General features: G+C 36.3%; 1 protein-coding gene across 2 annotated transcripts in view; it reads right to left on the bottom strand.

Moving 5' to 3' along the window:
* Window positions 1-14982, bottom strand: part of LOC101740990 (echinoderm microtubule-associated protein-like CG42247) — a 32560-nt gene extending 17578 nt beyond the window's left edge. Inside the window, exons 1-2 of one of the 2 annotated variants that reach the window (XM_062670707.1) lie at window positions 14944-14982; window positions 10045-10491 (exon numbers count right to left, since the gene is read on the bottom strand). In XM_062670707.1, the coding sequence (XP_062526691.1) occupies window positions 10045-10491; window positions 14944-14982 (486 nt within the window). Of the gene's footprint in view, window positions 1-10044; window positions 11539-14943 lie in introns of those variants that run through there. The other variant, XM_004921636.5, reaches the window with a different exon arrangement.
* Between the last annotated feature and the right edge of the window lie 2469 nt (window positions 14983-17451).

Below are 17451 nucleotides of genomic sequence, written 5' to 3'. Positions count from 1 at the left end.
CTTAGAACTTATATCTCAAGGTGGGTGGCGCATTTACGTTGTAGATGTCTATGGGCTCCAGTAACCACTTAACACCAGGTGGGCTGTGAGCTCTTTCACCCATCTAAGTAATAAATAAATAAAAATATTTCTATTTTGAAGTCGTTGTGGTCTAAAGGATAAGACGTCCGGTGCATTCGTATCGAGCGATGGGACTGTCCCAGTGTTCGATTCCCGCAGGCAGGTACCAACTTGTCTAGTGAAATACGTACTCAACAAATGTTCATGAACGACTTCCACGATGAAGGAACGACATCGTGTAATGAAAATATAAGCCGCCAAAAATATAATTTTTGTAATACTAATAGTGGGGCGTCTTGTGAGTTCGCACGGGTAGGTACCGCAACCCCGCCTATTTCTGCCGTGCAGCAGTAATGCGTTACGGTATGAAGGGTGAGGCATCCGTTGTACTGTAAAACTGAGACTTAAAACTCATGTGCCAATGTGGGTGACGGCATTTACGTCGTAGATGTCTTGAGGCTTCGGTAACCACTTAACACAAAGTGAGCCGTGAGCTCGTCCACCTATCTAAGCAAAAAAATATATAATTCAATGCCATTCGCTTTTAATTTTAAGTTATTATTATTTTTAATTGAAACCCATGGCTAAGTCATAACAAGCATTGTAATGAAAACAAAATAATGCTGAATTTCTTTCAAAAGCATAAGTTAAGTTAATAAAATTTTTCTTATCACGTTGTCATGAAATCACGGAATATTTATGAGTACTCAAAAGTAAAATTGTAAGCAAAGATTGCGCCATAAAATCTGACGAAGTAACCAACTAACTCCCCTAAAATATATTTTGCCCCTGACTTTAATCTAGACTTTAGTAGCTGAATAATGTACAGACCTAAAAAAAAATTCATGTAATTCTAAGATATATTAGAAAAATATGATTTTTTTTTTCATCATCAATTACAAACAAGTTTAGGCTTTCCTAGATTAAGTGCCACAAAAATCTTTAAAACTTGTATTTGGTAACTTATAGATTCGCTCATGAATGTTATACAATTCAATACATATATGTATGTTTTTTGACGAACCCCAAATTGTACAATAATTATTTTTAAAATCACTTCGGCACAAGTGTACCGCGTATGTCGAAGGTATTAATAATAATTTGTTACTAAACACGTAGAACTGTTTAATCATTTTAATCAAACAGTATTATTCACACTTGCTCACTATCAGTGAATAAAGCAACCACGTCGTATCAACAGAAAGATCGTTGAATGCTAAACACTAACTGTGTTGTTATAAGCCCTTTAGATCTTAACGCGAAATTATCCTGTACATCTTCGAAAACTGCAAAAATTTAATGAAATAAAAATTTAAATTTTTTTCTAAACATGTATTCAAATTTGTAGAAATCATTTTAATGAATGTATGCTCGTTAGCGAAACGTAATTTAATGACGTTCGCGTTAAAACATTTAACGGCCGAAGGTGGAATTCGAATACTTCAGCCGGTGTTGAGAGTGCCGACTTTTTTCATGAATTTCTCGTGAATAGCACAGTTTTTAACCTAGATTCGATTTGACCCAATTGTATTTAATGTTTCCTATTACGAACGCGAAAGGTTTTGTATATTTATTTCCCTTAAAAACTTTCCTAGTTTGTGCGCAGTAAAATTTTTCACATGATCCGATTTTTCACAAAGAAAATCACCCATCACGATGAAGTCTAGGACTGGCTTAAACTGAAATGGGCCTAGATTTTCGTCGACAATCATTATAACCTGTATCATAAATAAATATATACTATAAATAACCACGAATATACAAACGATACAAAATTTCTTGCTTCAACATTTTTTTTTAATAAATGATTAAAAATAACTGACCATCACCGAGACGATATAATCTCTGTCACTGTTATTGTAACACTGAATTCGTATGTGAGAAATTTTCGATGAATAACGGTGCGCCAAGCCAGTCCAGCGACCAACCGTCCACTGGCATTATAAACACCAAATCCAACAGCTAAATTATTCCAATGTCCTTGAGCAATGGTACTGACCAAGGAGAAATCTTATCTTTATTCTGTTTATACGATCTCTAAAAAAATACGGCCTTGATTAATCTTTATATATTTTAAAACACGATATTTTTAAATGGTATTCCAGCAATGAAGATTTACAATTACGATTTTTGACTATCAGAATACAGGTGAATTTTGAATGCCCAAGTCATTTACACACGTGTGGCTGAAGGAATAAAGTCGTTAGCGAGGCCACGGATCAAATTGCTGCATAACAAGTGGACTGCGGTGTTTGTGAAACGAATACGTCTGACAAAGCTACAAACTTTTTGTTTGTTCAGTGAAAATGAAAGCAACTAGATTATTATGTCGTGTGAAAACAATAAAAGGATTTCCCCTACATAATCTGACTAGTATACTTGACGGTAAAATTTGGATTACCTTTGAGAACTACATCAACTGTACATTTCAAAGAATACATAATCCATAACATTAACCCAAATGTGACATTACATTACCCTATCTTACGCACCACGCCGATAGAGCACAACACGCAACTTATTTACATATTACAGGGAATACAATAAATTAGCAATGCAACTGAATTTTGCACTTAATGAATTAGATTACTTTATATTACAATAATCTACCTCATTTAAACTTAAAGTCCGAGATTATTTTTCAATTTTTTTTTTGTTTCATAGTTATTTGTATTTATTTCAGAAACTGTTTTGTTTTACTTACGGGCGGTTCTGGTGTGTAAACTGGCAAAGATATGACAGTAAATGACTCGTCGTCACTATCGGACATATAGTAGTCGGCTGCTCCCAGCCAACGGTAGCGGCTCGGCTTGCAGTGCCACACCTTGAAGCCTTTACTCTACCTCTTTTGAAATAGTTAAATAAACTTATATGTCGTAGCTTGATTCAAAAGATTTGTTTTTGTCAATAGTGATCCAACGTTCACTGAGTTAAATGTCACTTGCGTTCACCACCTCGAGTCAAGTTCAAGTACCTAAACTGCAGAACAAAGTTATCATGCTATTATGCAGTTAACTTCTACATAAGCCACGATATCTATTTAACATATTTTACAGGGGTGACGTTTGTCCGGTCCGTCCGTCTAGACAATGATTTGCATATATTTACTGTTAACGAACATGCATAAAACGAAAACAATCTTAATCTAGATTTAATTAAGGGTTTTCATAAAGGCATGGGAGTTAAGCTAATATTTAAATTATAAAGCTGTTACTCTTTAATTTTAAATATACGGTACAACTTTTTGCTCAATGAAACAAAAGTATATTACATTCATGAATATTTTATGGATACTGTCGTAAAATACACATATGCATGTGTATGTTTTTATTTTATTTTACATGGATGACTTAATTACTGCCACCGAACTGGTGCAGTTTTGAATTGCATTTGAACAAGTCGTAGCACCAATATACATAAATTATAACGTTCAAGTCAACATAAACTGTAGTTTTTGTTAACTACAATCGCCTTAAGTGTAAAGTGGGCCACGACGGGCATTAGTTCCACGTGTGTCAACGGCGGTGATCCAATCTTTGACACGCGATTTTTACGGTTCACGGAAAACATGTGAAACGCTTAATTCTCTTAACATGTTCGTCACATGAGCACTGATTAAAAAGAAAACTTACTCCTTTGATGTTAGTGTATACTGCTGACCTGCCCTTAATCGAGATCAACTTAATGAAACGATTTCGACCTAGATTATTATGAACTTGTAATAAATTATTATGAAATTGACTCGAAGGGCCTAGTGTAATTGGATCCTTTTTAAATGCTATAGCACTATTTTTTACAAGTATTTTTTTCGAATCTAAAAAAATTGTTATTCTAAACAGGAGCCGTTCTAATGCACGAGCACTTCACACACGGATCGAAATGGTAAATTGCAACAGCTGACCAAATTCCGCAACCACTAAATGTAAACATAGAGTCCGTTATATGAAGACACAACAGACAGGTAATGAGCATAAAAATCTCGTCTTTATTCATACGCGATAAAGCTCCAAGTTCCGCGAACAAATCTATCCGTATACCGTGGATGTACGTGTTAGACTACTCGAATTTTATACGACAACAGAGAGGGTGCGATACGGGGTGGGGTAGCCAAGGTCATTCTCAGTTAGAATCCACGCAGCATTGTTACTAAAGCCAACAAAAAGCAACCGTTAATTCATTATTAAGTTACCGTTTATGATTTTCACGTGAAACAATTATTTGAAGTGGAAGCCAGCCAGTAGTGGTCGTGACCCCGCTACGCACGCGAGCTGATAAGAAACAATTTCGGACCACGCATTAGCCAACGTAAATATGGGTTTTGTGGACCTTGATCCGTTTTCTTCGACTTAATTATTGCGGCAGGTTGTTAATGACTGTTAGACTATTATTTTATTATTAAAAATGACATAATAAAATTGCGCTGCTTGTGCCCAAAGCGTTTATTGGGTGGCAATGGCAACCAATAGGAACGATTGTTTTAAGCAATTGGTTATGCCATATAAGTTATAGTTTGAAGAATGATAAATCATGTAACGAACAAAGTAAAATTTGTTATTGCCGGATTGCAATTGCTTAAAATTATTGCTTGTGTCTAGTCAAACCCTTGCCTTGCAAGTCGATCTTTGCCTTTGTTTTGATCCTATCGGGATTCAGATTCACAAGATCATCCGCTAGGCCAATCAGAATATTTCCTGAAAGCTCGGAATTGAGTCTGCCGTTTTGGGAGCCTATATGGAACATATATCGACTTTTGCATTCATAAATTATCATACTTCAAATAAAAACATACTCATTAATTTCTCAGATTTAAAATATTAATTTCATTCGTGTAATATTATTTTCACAGCTATAATTAAATACGTCTTTTAAAAATCATTCTATAAATTTCAAAATAAGTACAATTATATATACAATTATAGTTGCTACCGTACAGAGCAGCAGTGCGAAGTGAAAACCTTACAGTCCTAAAATGTAAGCCTAAAGTCGCATGATCATTATTTAAATAAAACGACTTCTCGCATTACAGATTATATACAGTTGTAATAAATCATTCAGTATTACTGAACTTATTAAGCACTGTGATTGAAAGAGACACGCGAACATAATATTAATTTTGCATACAATCTTTAGGGCGGCGATTTTATTACTCAAGTGTTGTTACTTCTTTCTTTCGTTTAAATTACAATTAGGTAAAAAATATTCAAAGCAATACGACTCTATTAATTAAAATTCTAATTAAGGGCATCTAAAAGTACCTATAAAGTGAAATTCTTTCTTAAATGAGTAATTGTACATGGCATTTCTCGCATATGATTATGAGGTCAATAGATAGATGCGCAATCAGAATAAGATTTGGACTAAGACGTGACGGATAGCAGGTATTGCACCCTTAAAATCAGAACGTATGACTGACTACTTCGAGGCAGAAATAGGCGAATCTCCGACCTTACGTACCAGTAAATGCAGATTGCATTTTGGAACATGTCAGTGAACTTTTTTACTTTATTTAGGATGTCTTGTGAGCCCACACGGGTAGATACCACCGATCTTATTTTATTTTTATTGCTTAGAGCGGTGGACGAGCTCAAAGCCCACCTGGTGTTAAGTGGTTACTGGAGCTCATAGACATCTACAACGTAAATGCGCCACCCACCTTGAGATATAAGTTCTAAGGTTTCAGTATAGTTAGATCTGCCTATTTTTGCCGTGTAATAATGCTGTACCTTTCGATTTGAAGGGTGGGACAGTCGTCATACTATAAAAACTTAGACTTTAATCCAAGGGCGGATCCAGCTTTGGCGCCAGGAGGGGGTCACATAGTCGTGGGCAAGTTAAGAACTTATAATTTAATTTTGATAATAATAGATAATAAATAAATCATGATGTTCTTCAATTAGTCCAAGTTAGTTCAAGTCCTGGAACTAGCTCAGGGGGGTCATGACCCCCATGACCCCCCCTGGATCCGCCGTTGCTTTAAGCTCATGTTTCAAGATGGTTGGCGGCGTTTGTGTTGTTGATGTCTCTCAATATGGTTTTAATTTTTTAAGTGTTTAACTTAAATTTCCAGGACATTATAACGATTTGTGTACCATTTATTATCCGGTGTTTGAAAAGATTACAGTGCGAATACTATTAGCATGACGCACACCACACCTAGGTCATTAGTACCACATAATATGGTAATAAGTAGATGGATTTTGCGAAACTTACTAAGTAAACGATTTATAGGTTAATTTCTAAGGCTGCATCATTTCCAAAAGTAATCTAAATTTTATTATCTAATTTATTAAATTAAGGTTTGTGTAGGATTTTCTTAGATTTTATCGAGTCGTAGACGAAATGAAAATCACTTTTACAGCTTAATTTTGCGCTTTTTTTAAGCTATTGCATAGCTTTTATTGCGGGCCATGAGCGCGGCGACCGAATCATGAAATTCCGTAACGAAAAACCTGACACCCCTCACTCCGCCTACCATATAGCTCGCGTTCAACACATTCACACGTTGCGCTTGTGTAGTGTTTGTGAATAAGCGCGTGGCGTGATGTCACACTGCATGCGCATCATAAAAAGTCTGCCCATCTCTCTCTCGCCCGGTCTAGTTTATGAGTGTGAAGGGGACAGTTAAGGTTTTGCTTTTATTAATGCTTAATATAGCGTGGTCTTGTTTTATTATTGTTTTAATATTAAATTATCATTGTCTAATTATAATTGCATAAGTTGATAAAAAATGCTATGCAATAGCTTTACCGCGGCAGTTCTCGAGTGCCACACGTTTTTTTATATTTCATTAAATTATTTCCGACCATTCGAATACTTGACAGTTTTCGTATTCACTGACGGACGACTAACCGTAAAAGTATATCATATTAAAAATATTTGTATATTTGCTTTTTTACGCTTCATTTATTCAGTTCACGTTAAATTTTGTATTTTTTTGGAATTGCATGGAATATTTTGCTTAAGGTAAGATAGATCCATATAATGAATAATAAACAGATTATTTATATATTTTTTTATGTTTTAGATCATTAATTCTTTGGGAAAAAAAAGTGCGTTCTAAAAGAAACACAAAGATTAAATGAATTATAAAATACGTAAATTTGTTTCAGTCTCTTTTTCAGATTCGAATAGTCAAAGTAAATTAAATAATATAATTAAATGATATTAACCAACCTTTACCCATGGCTTCATTTGTGTTAATTTTAAATGGAAAATATCATCTCCAGAATTATACTTTTATTCTAAATGCAAGGTAGCCTTTAGCTCTGATAAGGTACGTACAAAATCTCATAATGATTGGTTTCTTTGTTAAGATAAGATAACATAAATAAAATCTCTTTCGCAATTACAATATCAAGTATAGATATAGAAATCATCTATATGAAGAACGGGAGTTTGATTTTTAGCGATCATTGGGAGACCTTAAAATCCACGACATATGTACCTTATCAGAAAAAAACTTTGTAGTTGTTATTGAATCTATGTTTCGGTATAGTAACATTAACAGGCATTAAATATATTAAATATTAATGCGATTCGTTTGATAAACGTTCAATTTTGAAGCAAAGTTTAGCTAACGATAATCACAGCGAAGTGTGGTCGGTTTTACCATAGCTTGGTGAAGGTACATACATATTTTTCAACGATAATTAAATTTTATTTTGTCGTTTATATGTTTCATTCGTGTTTTAATAAAAAAAATACGACTTCCGTTCGACTACTTCGTTAAGATGCCGTGTCAAGCGTTGCATGTTTTGTGAATTTTGTAAAAAATACGTATGTATAATTTGTTTCTGTTTTTGTAGCGACAATTTCGTGATTTTTTTTTAATTTTAATATTTAAAACTGTAAAAGGGAGAAACTATGTACTTCTTAATGTTTTTGATCATTAAATTGAATTGTCTTTTGCAGTAATCTTTTATTGCCACCTAAAGTCGGGCTCTGGAATAAACTTTTCTTTGCTTTGTTTCTTGAGCGCTAAGAGACGTTGTTTTTCTATAGAGGCTTGGAAAGAGTCGTCAGCCCAGTTTATACCCCTGACATTGCCAACGTCCAAAAGTGATGGTGACCAGTCACGTTCAGGTGGGCCGTATACTGGTTTTTTTTATTGCTTGGATGGGTGGGCGAGCTCACAGCCCACTTGGTCTTAAATGGTTACTGGAGACCATAGAAATTTACAATGTAAATGCGCCACATACCTTGAGATATAAGTTCTAAGGTTTCAAGTATAGTTACAACGGCTGCCCTTCAAACCGAAACGCATTACTGCTTCACGGCAGAAACAGGCAGGGCGGTGGAACCCGTGCGGAGTCACAAGTGGTCCTTTCACCCCTCGATATTGTCTTTGTCACGAAGAGAATTAACGCGATTCGGGAGCATCGCACTTCCGTGCACTTGGTGTTTGTAAAAACCTTCGTCACGATTAACTTAACACTCGCGTGAACTTTTGTTTGCCCACGGGAAAGAGCACGAGTTTTAGTTTTCAAAAGAAATAAATAATAGAACACGAACGTTTGTAGTCTTCATTTATTGAGTGAAATGGAAAATGAATTGGTTTTTTTTTAAAGAAATATTTCGTTACAAAATTTGTGATATTTTTTGTTTCAAGAAGTCTCAGCATGCATTGGCAGTTAATAATGCCAGGAGCACCCGGTTTCCCAATGTGTTAATTCTCGTTTTAATAATAATCTTTCCGAAAAGCATATGACACATAAAAAGGAGGTGGGAGGCCTGTAAAAACTTGTAGAGTATCATGTAATCTACCCTTGCGGGCTCATTATGCGTGCGGGTGAAAAAAGCCATTTCTAAACGTGGCATTAGCTTCAATATTGGTGGATTGATACCGCAACATTATAGAGGTATAGTTATGTAGGAGCATATAGTTTTTGAATTGTATTCGATTATTTTTTATAAACTTATAAAAGTAGATAATATAACGTGTGGTATATTGTCGTACAAAATATTATTATTATTTATTTAGATGATCCGTGGAACAGTCTGCAGGCTCGGACAATAAACTTAGGCATTTTACAGGAAAAAAAATTTTTGTAGCAACACAAAACGAATAAAAAGAAATCAACAAACAAATTAACAGTACATCAATTAAGACAATTTCCTTTGCGAAATAACAAACAAACATTCGATTGTAATTACAGAACAATTATTTCGATTGTTGCCATTAGTAAAAACAAAGCTCGGTGTTGCCACAAAACAATCAAAATGCAAATTCGTCAGACTGTGCGTGGGTGTTATCCGGCGACCCACATCAACAAGGACGCAGCCGACTCGACGACATTTTCTTACCTAATAGTTTTTACAGCGGGAATTATTGATGTAAAAAAGTTTTTACACGTAGCTTGACTAATCTTGAATGTCTATTAAGACAACTCTAACATAAAATTTATTTTAAAAACTATCCGTCGAATAGATCCTGGTTGGCTATCTCTATAGTCATAAATAATTCCCTTTTTTTACAACGTAAATGTCGTATGTACAGAACCTAGAATCCTTTGTGACATAAATAAGCGGGATGGTGTCACAGACTGTGGGCTTTCAACGTGCCACTGTCGAATGAAATTTGTTTTAGTTTGAATACAAATCAAGATTAAGTATCAAATTTTATAGATTTCCCTAACTTTATAGTAAGTAACATTAACAGTTACTTTAGTATCACGGTCTAGTCCAGTCTATATTCTTGATCCATGTAATGTAATCTTGCTACGAATGTAGCAATTGCGTAGCGTCGTAGCACTACAGATCTATAAGAATACTGACAAAACAGTATGTAGTTATTTTTTGAGGAATTATTAGAATTAAATTTGATTCCCAAAGAGTTGACAATCGGTTTTTGAACTGTAAGCTTCAATATCAGGTCATGTCGTGCCTCTTCACATGGGGTATGAAGACTCAAGACTCTCTTAAACAGAAACCTATTTATATTGCCTTTTTATCGTTTTTTAGAATAATAGAGAAGAACACAGTTACCTTGAAAGTTTTGTAGGAAGACACGACGTAAGATGCTCCGTCTTCCAGCTCTTCCAGCCTGTACTTCCGGTCTCCGTCCATCCCGAAGATAAACCTCGCTCCTCTAGGTAATTCTAGTCTCTCAGACAATCGGTCCAGTAACGCATCAATAGACGCCAAATCACGACCCGGCTTGAATCGGAATTCGACGCCAGGATGGAACGGATCTCCGTTACGGTAGAACGTGACCCTTCTCGCTTTCCAGTAGTTGAGGTTGGCATAGCGACTGGCGGGTTCTGTTCTGATCGGTCGTGGAGGTTCCGAGCCTTCTGAGATGTCATCAGGGCGCTGTGGAGGGGAGGATGGCCGAGAGGCTCGCCAGTCGCCTGGTTCTCGTTCCTCTTCGGAAGGCGGATGGTCGGGCTCAGGTTGGGGCGGTTCCGGTGGCGGTGCGGGCTCCGGGGCGGCCTGCGGGCGGAGACGGGCTTGTATCCGCGGGCGGTGTACGCGACGCGACATGCCTCGCGACTGAGCGTGGACTAGGCCGCGCCTGCCCCACGCCCGGCCCACTTCTAATCAGTTCGTACTATTCAATGTAATTCATGAATGATGCCACGTGCTTAATTGATTGCCTCGTTTAGTTTTTTGTTTTGAAAAAATCTCATATTATAGTATGTATTGTATGTAAGTATGTATATTGGTATATAAATCAATTAGTTATATATTTCATTATATACGTAAACGGTATATATCTGTTTATTGTATGTATATATTTTCTATTATATAATAATGTATTGTCTATAGTACACCGCAACATACCTGCTATATTTTTATATTTTCCAGAATTTCTGTAAATTAAACGCTTGCCTGGAAGAGGTCGCTCTTAGCGATAAGACCGCTTATTGTACAAATGTATATGCTTTTTGACTGTTTTTTGAATGTAAATTGTGTTTTGATATGCAATAAAGTGTATTCTCTCTCTATCTCTCTCTCATAAAATCTTCGCTACTAATTTGAAATGCAAGTAAAATATTTCGATTGAATAAAACATTTACTAATGTCGAACGTTGGCTGTAAACGTCCTATTAATAAAAAACAATTCAAATTGTTCTTTAAAGTACATATTATTAGAGTGATAAATATAAATTAAGTCAATAAAAGAGTCTCTTCAGGAATAAATATAAATTGAAACACCAATCGTACTTGTTTTTCTTGATTGATCGAAATCTCTAATGCAGCTATTGTTGGTTTTTTACATGTTATGTCTCAAACACCAATCAACAGTGGTAAGAAGTGAAGGGTAAATGAGTCGTCTATTATCAAAGACGGCAATCTGACTTTTGGACAATTATTGGTAAATCAGAAAAACGAATTATTGACTTTGTATTCCATTGGCAGTCACAAAACTCTTCGGAACGACATCATAAATAACAGGTTAACTATTAACCTTCATTTAATGCAGGTTTTGAACCGTATTCTTTGAAGGAGACGATTATATTCAAATCAATCTGTATTGACATATGTATTGACATATAACATTTTATTGTCCAAATGCACAGATTGCCACCTTTGATAATAGACGACTCAAATAGAAACTTTTCTTTACTTCTATTAGCCTAGGGAAAACGATAGCAGGCAACGGGCCTCTTATAGACAAGATATTGAAGTCTCAACGGCAGAAATACACAGGACGGTTACTCACAGCATTGATACTCCCAGTTTTGAGAGAGAGACAGAGAGAGAGAGAGAGAGAGAGAGAGAGAGACAGAGACAGAGACAGAGACAGAGACAGAGAGAGACAGAGACAGAGAGAGAGAGAGAGAGAGAGAGAGAGAGAGAGAGAGAGAGAGAGAGAGAGAGAGAGAGAGAGAGAGAGAGAGAGAGAGAGAGAGAGAGAGAGAGAGAGAGAGAGAGAGAGAGAGAGAGAGAGAGAGAGAGAGAGAGAGAGAGAGAGAGAGAGAGAGAGAGAGAGAGAGAGAGAGAGAGAGAGAGAGAGAGAGAGAGAGAGAGAGAGAGAGAGAGAGAGAGAGAGAGAGAGAGAGAGAGAGAGAGAGAGAGAGAGAGAGAGAGAGAGAGAGAGAGAGAGAGAGAGAGAGAGAGAGAGAGAGAGAGAGAGAGAGAGAGAGAGAGAGAGAGAGAGAGAGAGAGAGAGAGAGAGAGAGAGAGAGAGAGAGAGAGAGAGAGAGAGAGGTTTCATTTTATTACACTATGCATCCCCCTTGCTCGTTGGACTGATGACTTGCGTCGATTTGCTGGAAAAGATTGGATGCGGAAGGCGGCGGATCGTTCATTGTGGCGGACTATGGGAGACCTCTTGTTAGTCGGCGCGGGTAGGTACCACCACCCTGCCTATTTCTGCCGTGAAGCATTAATGCGTTTCGGTTTGAAGGGTGGGGCAACCGCTGTAACTATACTTGAGACCTTAGAACTTATATCTCAAGGTGGGTTGCGCATTTGCGTTGTAGATGTCTATAGGCTCCAGTAACCACTTAACACCAGGTGGGCTGTGAGCTGGTCCACCCAACTAAGCAATAAGAAAAAATATACAGGCCGATGCTGATGCGTCATCTTACTGTTCGTGAACATTTAAGATCTTAATATTTATTGGCAAAAAAATGTACCGTCCCCGTTTCTTAAATAGAACAACGAAACAATTACTGGTTTCCACTCGATCAAGTTTCTTATGAATCTTATATAATTTGTCACGCGTCATTTCCTGTAATATTAATTGTGTAGTTATGAGTAATCGAATGTAATCATGTCGATGTAATCAAAGCGAATGCGTTGGCGTGCCCTGTATCGAATTCGCGCACAAACGATCGTTCTGTCAGATTACAACGAACAACCTAGAGCCCTTTGCCCGTGACTAAGTAAATGTAGTCACGAAAATTACGAAGCTAATCATGGATTACTTGCAAAATCGTGTTACCCGACTGCTGAAGGAGTGTACTGTTTTTGAAAAGTATATTTTTCTAATTTCTTTTATAGAACCCTTTACAACTTTTATACTGGTGGTAAGACCTCATGTAAGTCCGCACGTGTAGGTCCCACCACCCTGCCTATTTCTGCCATGAAGCAGTAATGCGTTTCGGTTCGAAGGGTGGGGCAACTGTTGTAACTACATATACTGAGACCTTAGAACTTGTATCTCAAGGTGGGTGGCGTATTTTCATTGTAAATGTGTATGGCCTCCAGTAACCACTTAACACCAGGTGTGCTGTGAGCTCGTCCACGCATCTAAACAATAAAAAGCCTACAGGCAAATCTAGAAATGGACACTAAATGAGTTGTCATCAGATTTATTTCAATTGTGGCAACGAAATAAGGTATATTATTTCAAAAAGGTGTTCGTTGCAAAAATAAAAATAATTGAGGGATTAATAATTGTGCATTACATTCCATATTTAAAGAAAGGATTTACCAAAAACATAATATATTCATGAAATGCATTCTGTTTCGAATTTTCTATTTTTTTAATTATCTAATTCCTAAAAAGTGTGTAGTGAAGTAAATTATTTCCATTCCATTTCTATGCTTTTAGTGAATACATTTCAAGTTAAAATTGCCGTCAGCATTGTCTTTGTTACGCTGTTAACTCGCTCGCTCGTCTACCAAGCCAACTGACAAAACCATACGGCGTCCTTCCAAAATCTTTTTGAATTAATATTTTTGTAATTTTTTTTAAATTACAAATAGATTAGAGAAAGATAAGTTTCTATTTTTTTTTTTTTTTTTTATTGCTTAGATGGGTGGACGAGCTCACAGCCCACCTGGTGTTAAGTGGTTACTGGAGCCCATAGACATCTACAACGTAAATGCGCCACCCACCTTGAGATATAAGTTCTAAGGTCTCAGTATAGTTATAACGGCTACCCCACCCTTCAAACCGAAACGCATTACTGCTTCACGGCAGAAATAGGCAGGGCGGTGGTACCTACCCGTGCGGACTCACAATAGGTCCTACCACTTTAATCTTTTCACCGATAGATGGTGCTATACGACCACATTTATTTAAACTGCCGTCCATTTGTCGTTCATACATAAAACTGTAAGTTGAACATGTTTTTAGTCCGAATATTTCATTCCGGTCAATAATATTTAAGTAGAAAATTTAGTTCACAACGTATTGTAAGTGCCTATTGTGAATTCCATAAAATACGTCAGAAATGTATCGTTACACAGAAAATTTTTACAAAAAAAAAAACAACGGGTAGACTGTCCCTTCGGCATTGCTGATATACACTTATGACAGTGACCATTAACCATTGGGTGGACCGTGTGCTCGTCCACTAATACCAATCAAATAAATAAATATTTACAAAGTTTTTAACTTAAAAGACAAATATGTTTAGTTACAAACACAACCCCACAACTATTTTTACGAATCAAAGCGTGGAAGTGTTTTATGTTCTATTTCAACTTAAATTTATTATCGAAAATAGATGGCGGACATTTCTAGTGACAGTACAGTTTTTACTATATATGGATTACAGATGTCGCTACGGAGACACGAAATTCAAGATTTGCAACAATGCAAGATTCAGTTTGCATCATCATAAGGCATTAGTTGCCGAGAACATTATTTGAACTCATCTCAATTCTGTGTGTATTGAAGACATTTAAAATGCCTATTTCTGATGCGCTCTGTGCTTTCTAATTTGAAGGATAGCAAAGTAATTATATAGTGCCATTAAAACTTCGATATCGAATCTCAAGGTATATTGTGTTTTGATATTCACGTGCAGTCTATGGGTTTTACTAACCACTTAACGTAAGGTGATCTCGGGTATCTCCTAGAGCAATAAAGAACAAAACAAGTTCCAGGCGTAGTCCAGGCGTAATGCTAGAAAAATGTTTATGATTTAATCTGATAATTTTGTATTTAAATTTCTCGAACATTTTTTTTTATATTAAACTCACCACAGCAGCCGCAGCTTTACCGCTCTCTTCGGAGGCCATTTTAACCTAACGAAGCATTACCTGATTAGAATATTACCTTATTATTAACACTTTTATTAAATAATATTACACAAACACCACAACGCAGAAGGCTGGGAATTTTAAGGCGGCCTTTTAAATTTATTTTCGGATTATTATTTGCTCGCTGCTCGTGTATTAAATTTGTTTGTTTAAATATATTTATTGTGTAGTCGTCCGCTTTGGTTTTGTAATCAGGAACGAGTGACTGTGAATAGCATGGGCGGACGGTTGACCTCGTAAGGTGGCAGCGGCCAGCGCACCCGCGATTAAGCTGTTACACCACCATGAAGCGAAGCTCTTACACCACTATAATATTTACTGTGGTTACTTTATTTTTACTGGTGGTAGGACCTCTTGTGAGTCCGCGCGGGGAGGTACCACCACCCTGCCTATTTCTGCCGTGAAGCAGTAATGCGTTTCGGTTTGAAGGGCGGGGCAGCCGTTGTAACTATACTTGAGACCTTAAAACTTATATCTCAAGGTGGGTGGCGCATTTACATTGTAGATGTCTATGGGCTCCAGTAACCACTTAACACCAGGTGGGCTGTGAGCTCGTCCACCCGTATAAGCAATAAAAAAAACACCACTATAAAGAACTTTATCGTTGAAGCGTTCAAAGAATGCTTTAAACTTGCAATATTTTATATATATATTTATATTTCATTAAAGTTACTTTTACGGTTTAATCTTGTGTTTTCTATTGTCATTGTGCTGTTTTCCACGTTTTGAATACTTGCCACGCCCACGGATGAGTATGTAAAATCTTGGTCGACCGCGACGACGAAAACTGTCGCGAAAACCGAAGAGATAATACTGTATGAAAATATTCTATGTAATACAATATTATATAATACTATATATTATTATATAATAAACTATAATATAAATAATTCTTGAAGTGTAACCCTTTTGAATAAACACTGTGATAGTACGAAGCACAAAAAAATATTTATTATTATTTTTATTTATTTGAAAACAATGAAAGCCATGATATGATTTTGTCTGAAAAATACATCTTATGATTTCCTTTTAGATTTGACTTACGCAATAGTTATGTATATTTACTAGATACAGTTTAATTGGTTATAATGGTTAATTGGTTACAACGGACATATACACACCTAAGCAATAAAATAAAATAAAATGCTCTACTAGCATTGTGCCCTGCACAGTGTGCTTAGTGCGAGTTTTTTAACGCAGTTGGATCAGCGCCCCTAGCGGCAATCGTAGGCAAACGATCCAACTAAACACACATTTGAGTTAACTTTTTCGCTATCGAGAGCGTTAAAAAACTCGCACTAAGTACACAGTACTATTTACCTACCGATAGCGTTTAAGAGTCTAATGTAATAAAACTTTCTAATAAATTATCGTAACAGCGTTGTAATGTGTTGCGACCTTAACATTACCCAGTTCGTGTTATTTAACTAATAATAGGCTTAACTAATAAATAGTTAATCATTTTTACACTATATTATTATTTCCGCCTCGTTTTGATCACCAAACTTAGACTCAGTAAGCTCAATGATTGATCGAAATGCTTGGCCAACATTGGCTCTAAGTAATTAAGTCGCATCATTCTGAAATCTATATAAAAACGATAAAGTTACGACTAAGTACAAATTATTTTCAAAACAGCAATTTGAACTGAGTTCGATTTTACTTGTTTGTAGAATCACGAGAAAGTTCAATTTTGATTTTGGCGTTTCGACCATTTTTATTTTGTAGTGCTTTAATTTATACTCTGTTGCGTTGGGTTAAAGCGTTATTTGTAATGCACAGGCGTAAATCACGCCATGTGACGCTGTTTACAGGTTATCGCTATAACTCCTCCGCCCTCAAATTAGGAAGGGTTTGGCGTCGTTATAACAGGCTTTAATTACTGATTTTGCAGTTTTTCAAGCACGTGAATCAACAATTAAATTAAGTAATTCATTTTTTGTTTTTATTACATATCCTATTTTTATTTCATTATTCATTTGGAAAAGCTGAAGAATATTTTGTTTGGAAACAGTCGATTATTTTTGTACATATTTTAAACTATACTATTTATTAACTGATTTACAGCTTGTACATGTGACTTTTTAATAATGTAAGAAATAACTGATCGCTCGGAAATTGTATTTTGATCTGGATAAAAGGTATTTTTTTTTTTTTCATGGATGGGTGGACGAGCTCACAGCCCACCTGATATTAAGTGGTTACTGGAGCCCATAGACATCTACAACGTAAATGCGCCACCCACCTTGAGATATAAGTTCTAAGGTCTCAGTATAGTTACAACGGCTGCCCCACCCTTCAAACCGAAACGCATTACTGCTTCACGGAGAAATAGGCGGGGCGGTGGTACCTACCCGTGCGGACTCACAAGAGGTCCTACCGCCAGTAAACTATCACTGACACGGTCTTTGTAAAATTTTATGATGATCGATTGACTATTTTTAATTT

The sequence above is a fragment of the Bombyx mori genome, chromosome 10, assembly GCF_030269925.1.
Source record: "Bombyx mori chromosome 10, ASM3026992v2".
Classification (NCBI taxonomy): domain Eukaryota; kingdom Metazoa; phylum Arthropoda; class Insecta; order Lepidoptera; family Bombycidae; genus Bombyx; species Bombyx mori.
This window is presented reverse-complemented; position numbering and strand designations above follow the sequence as displayed.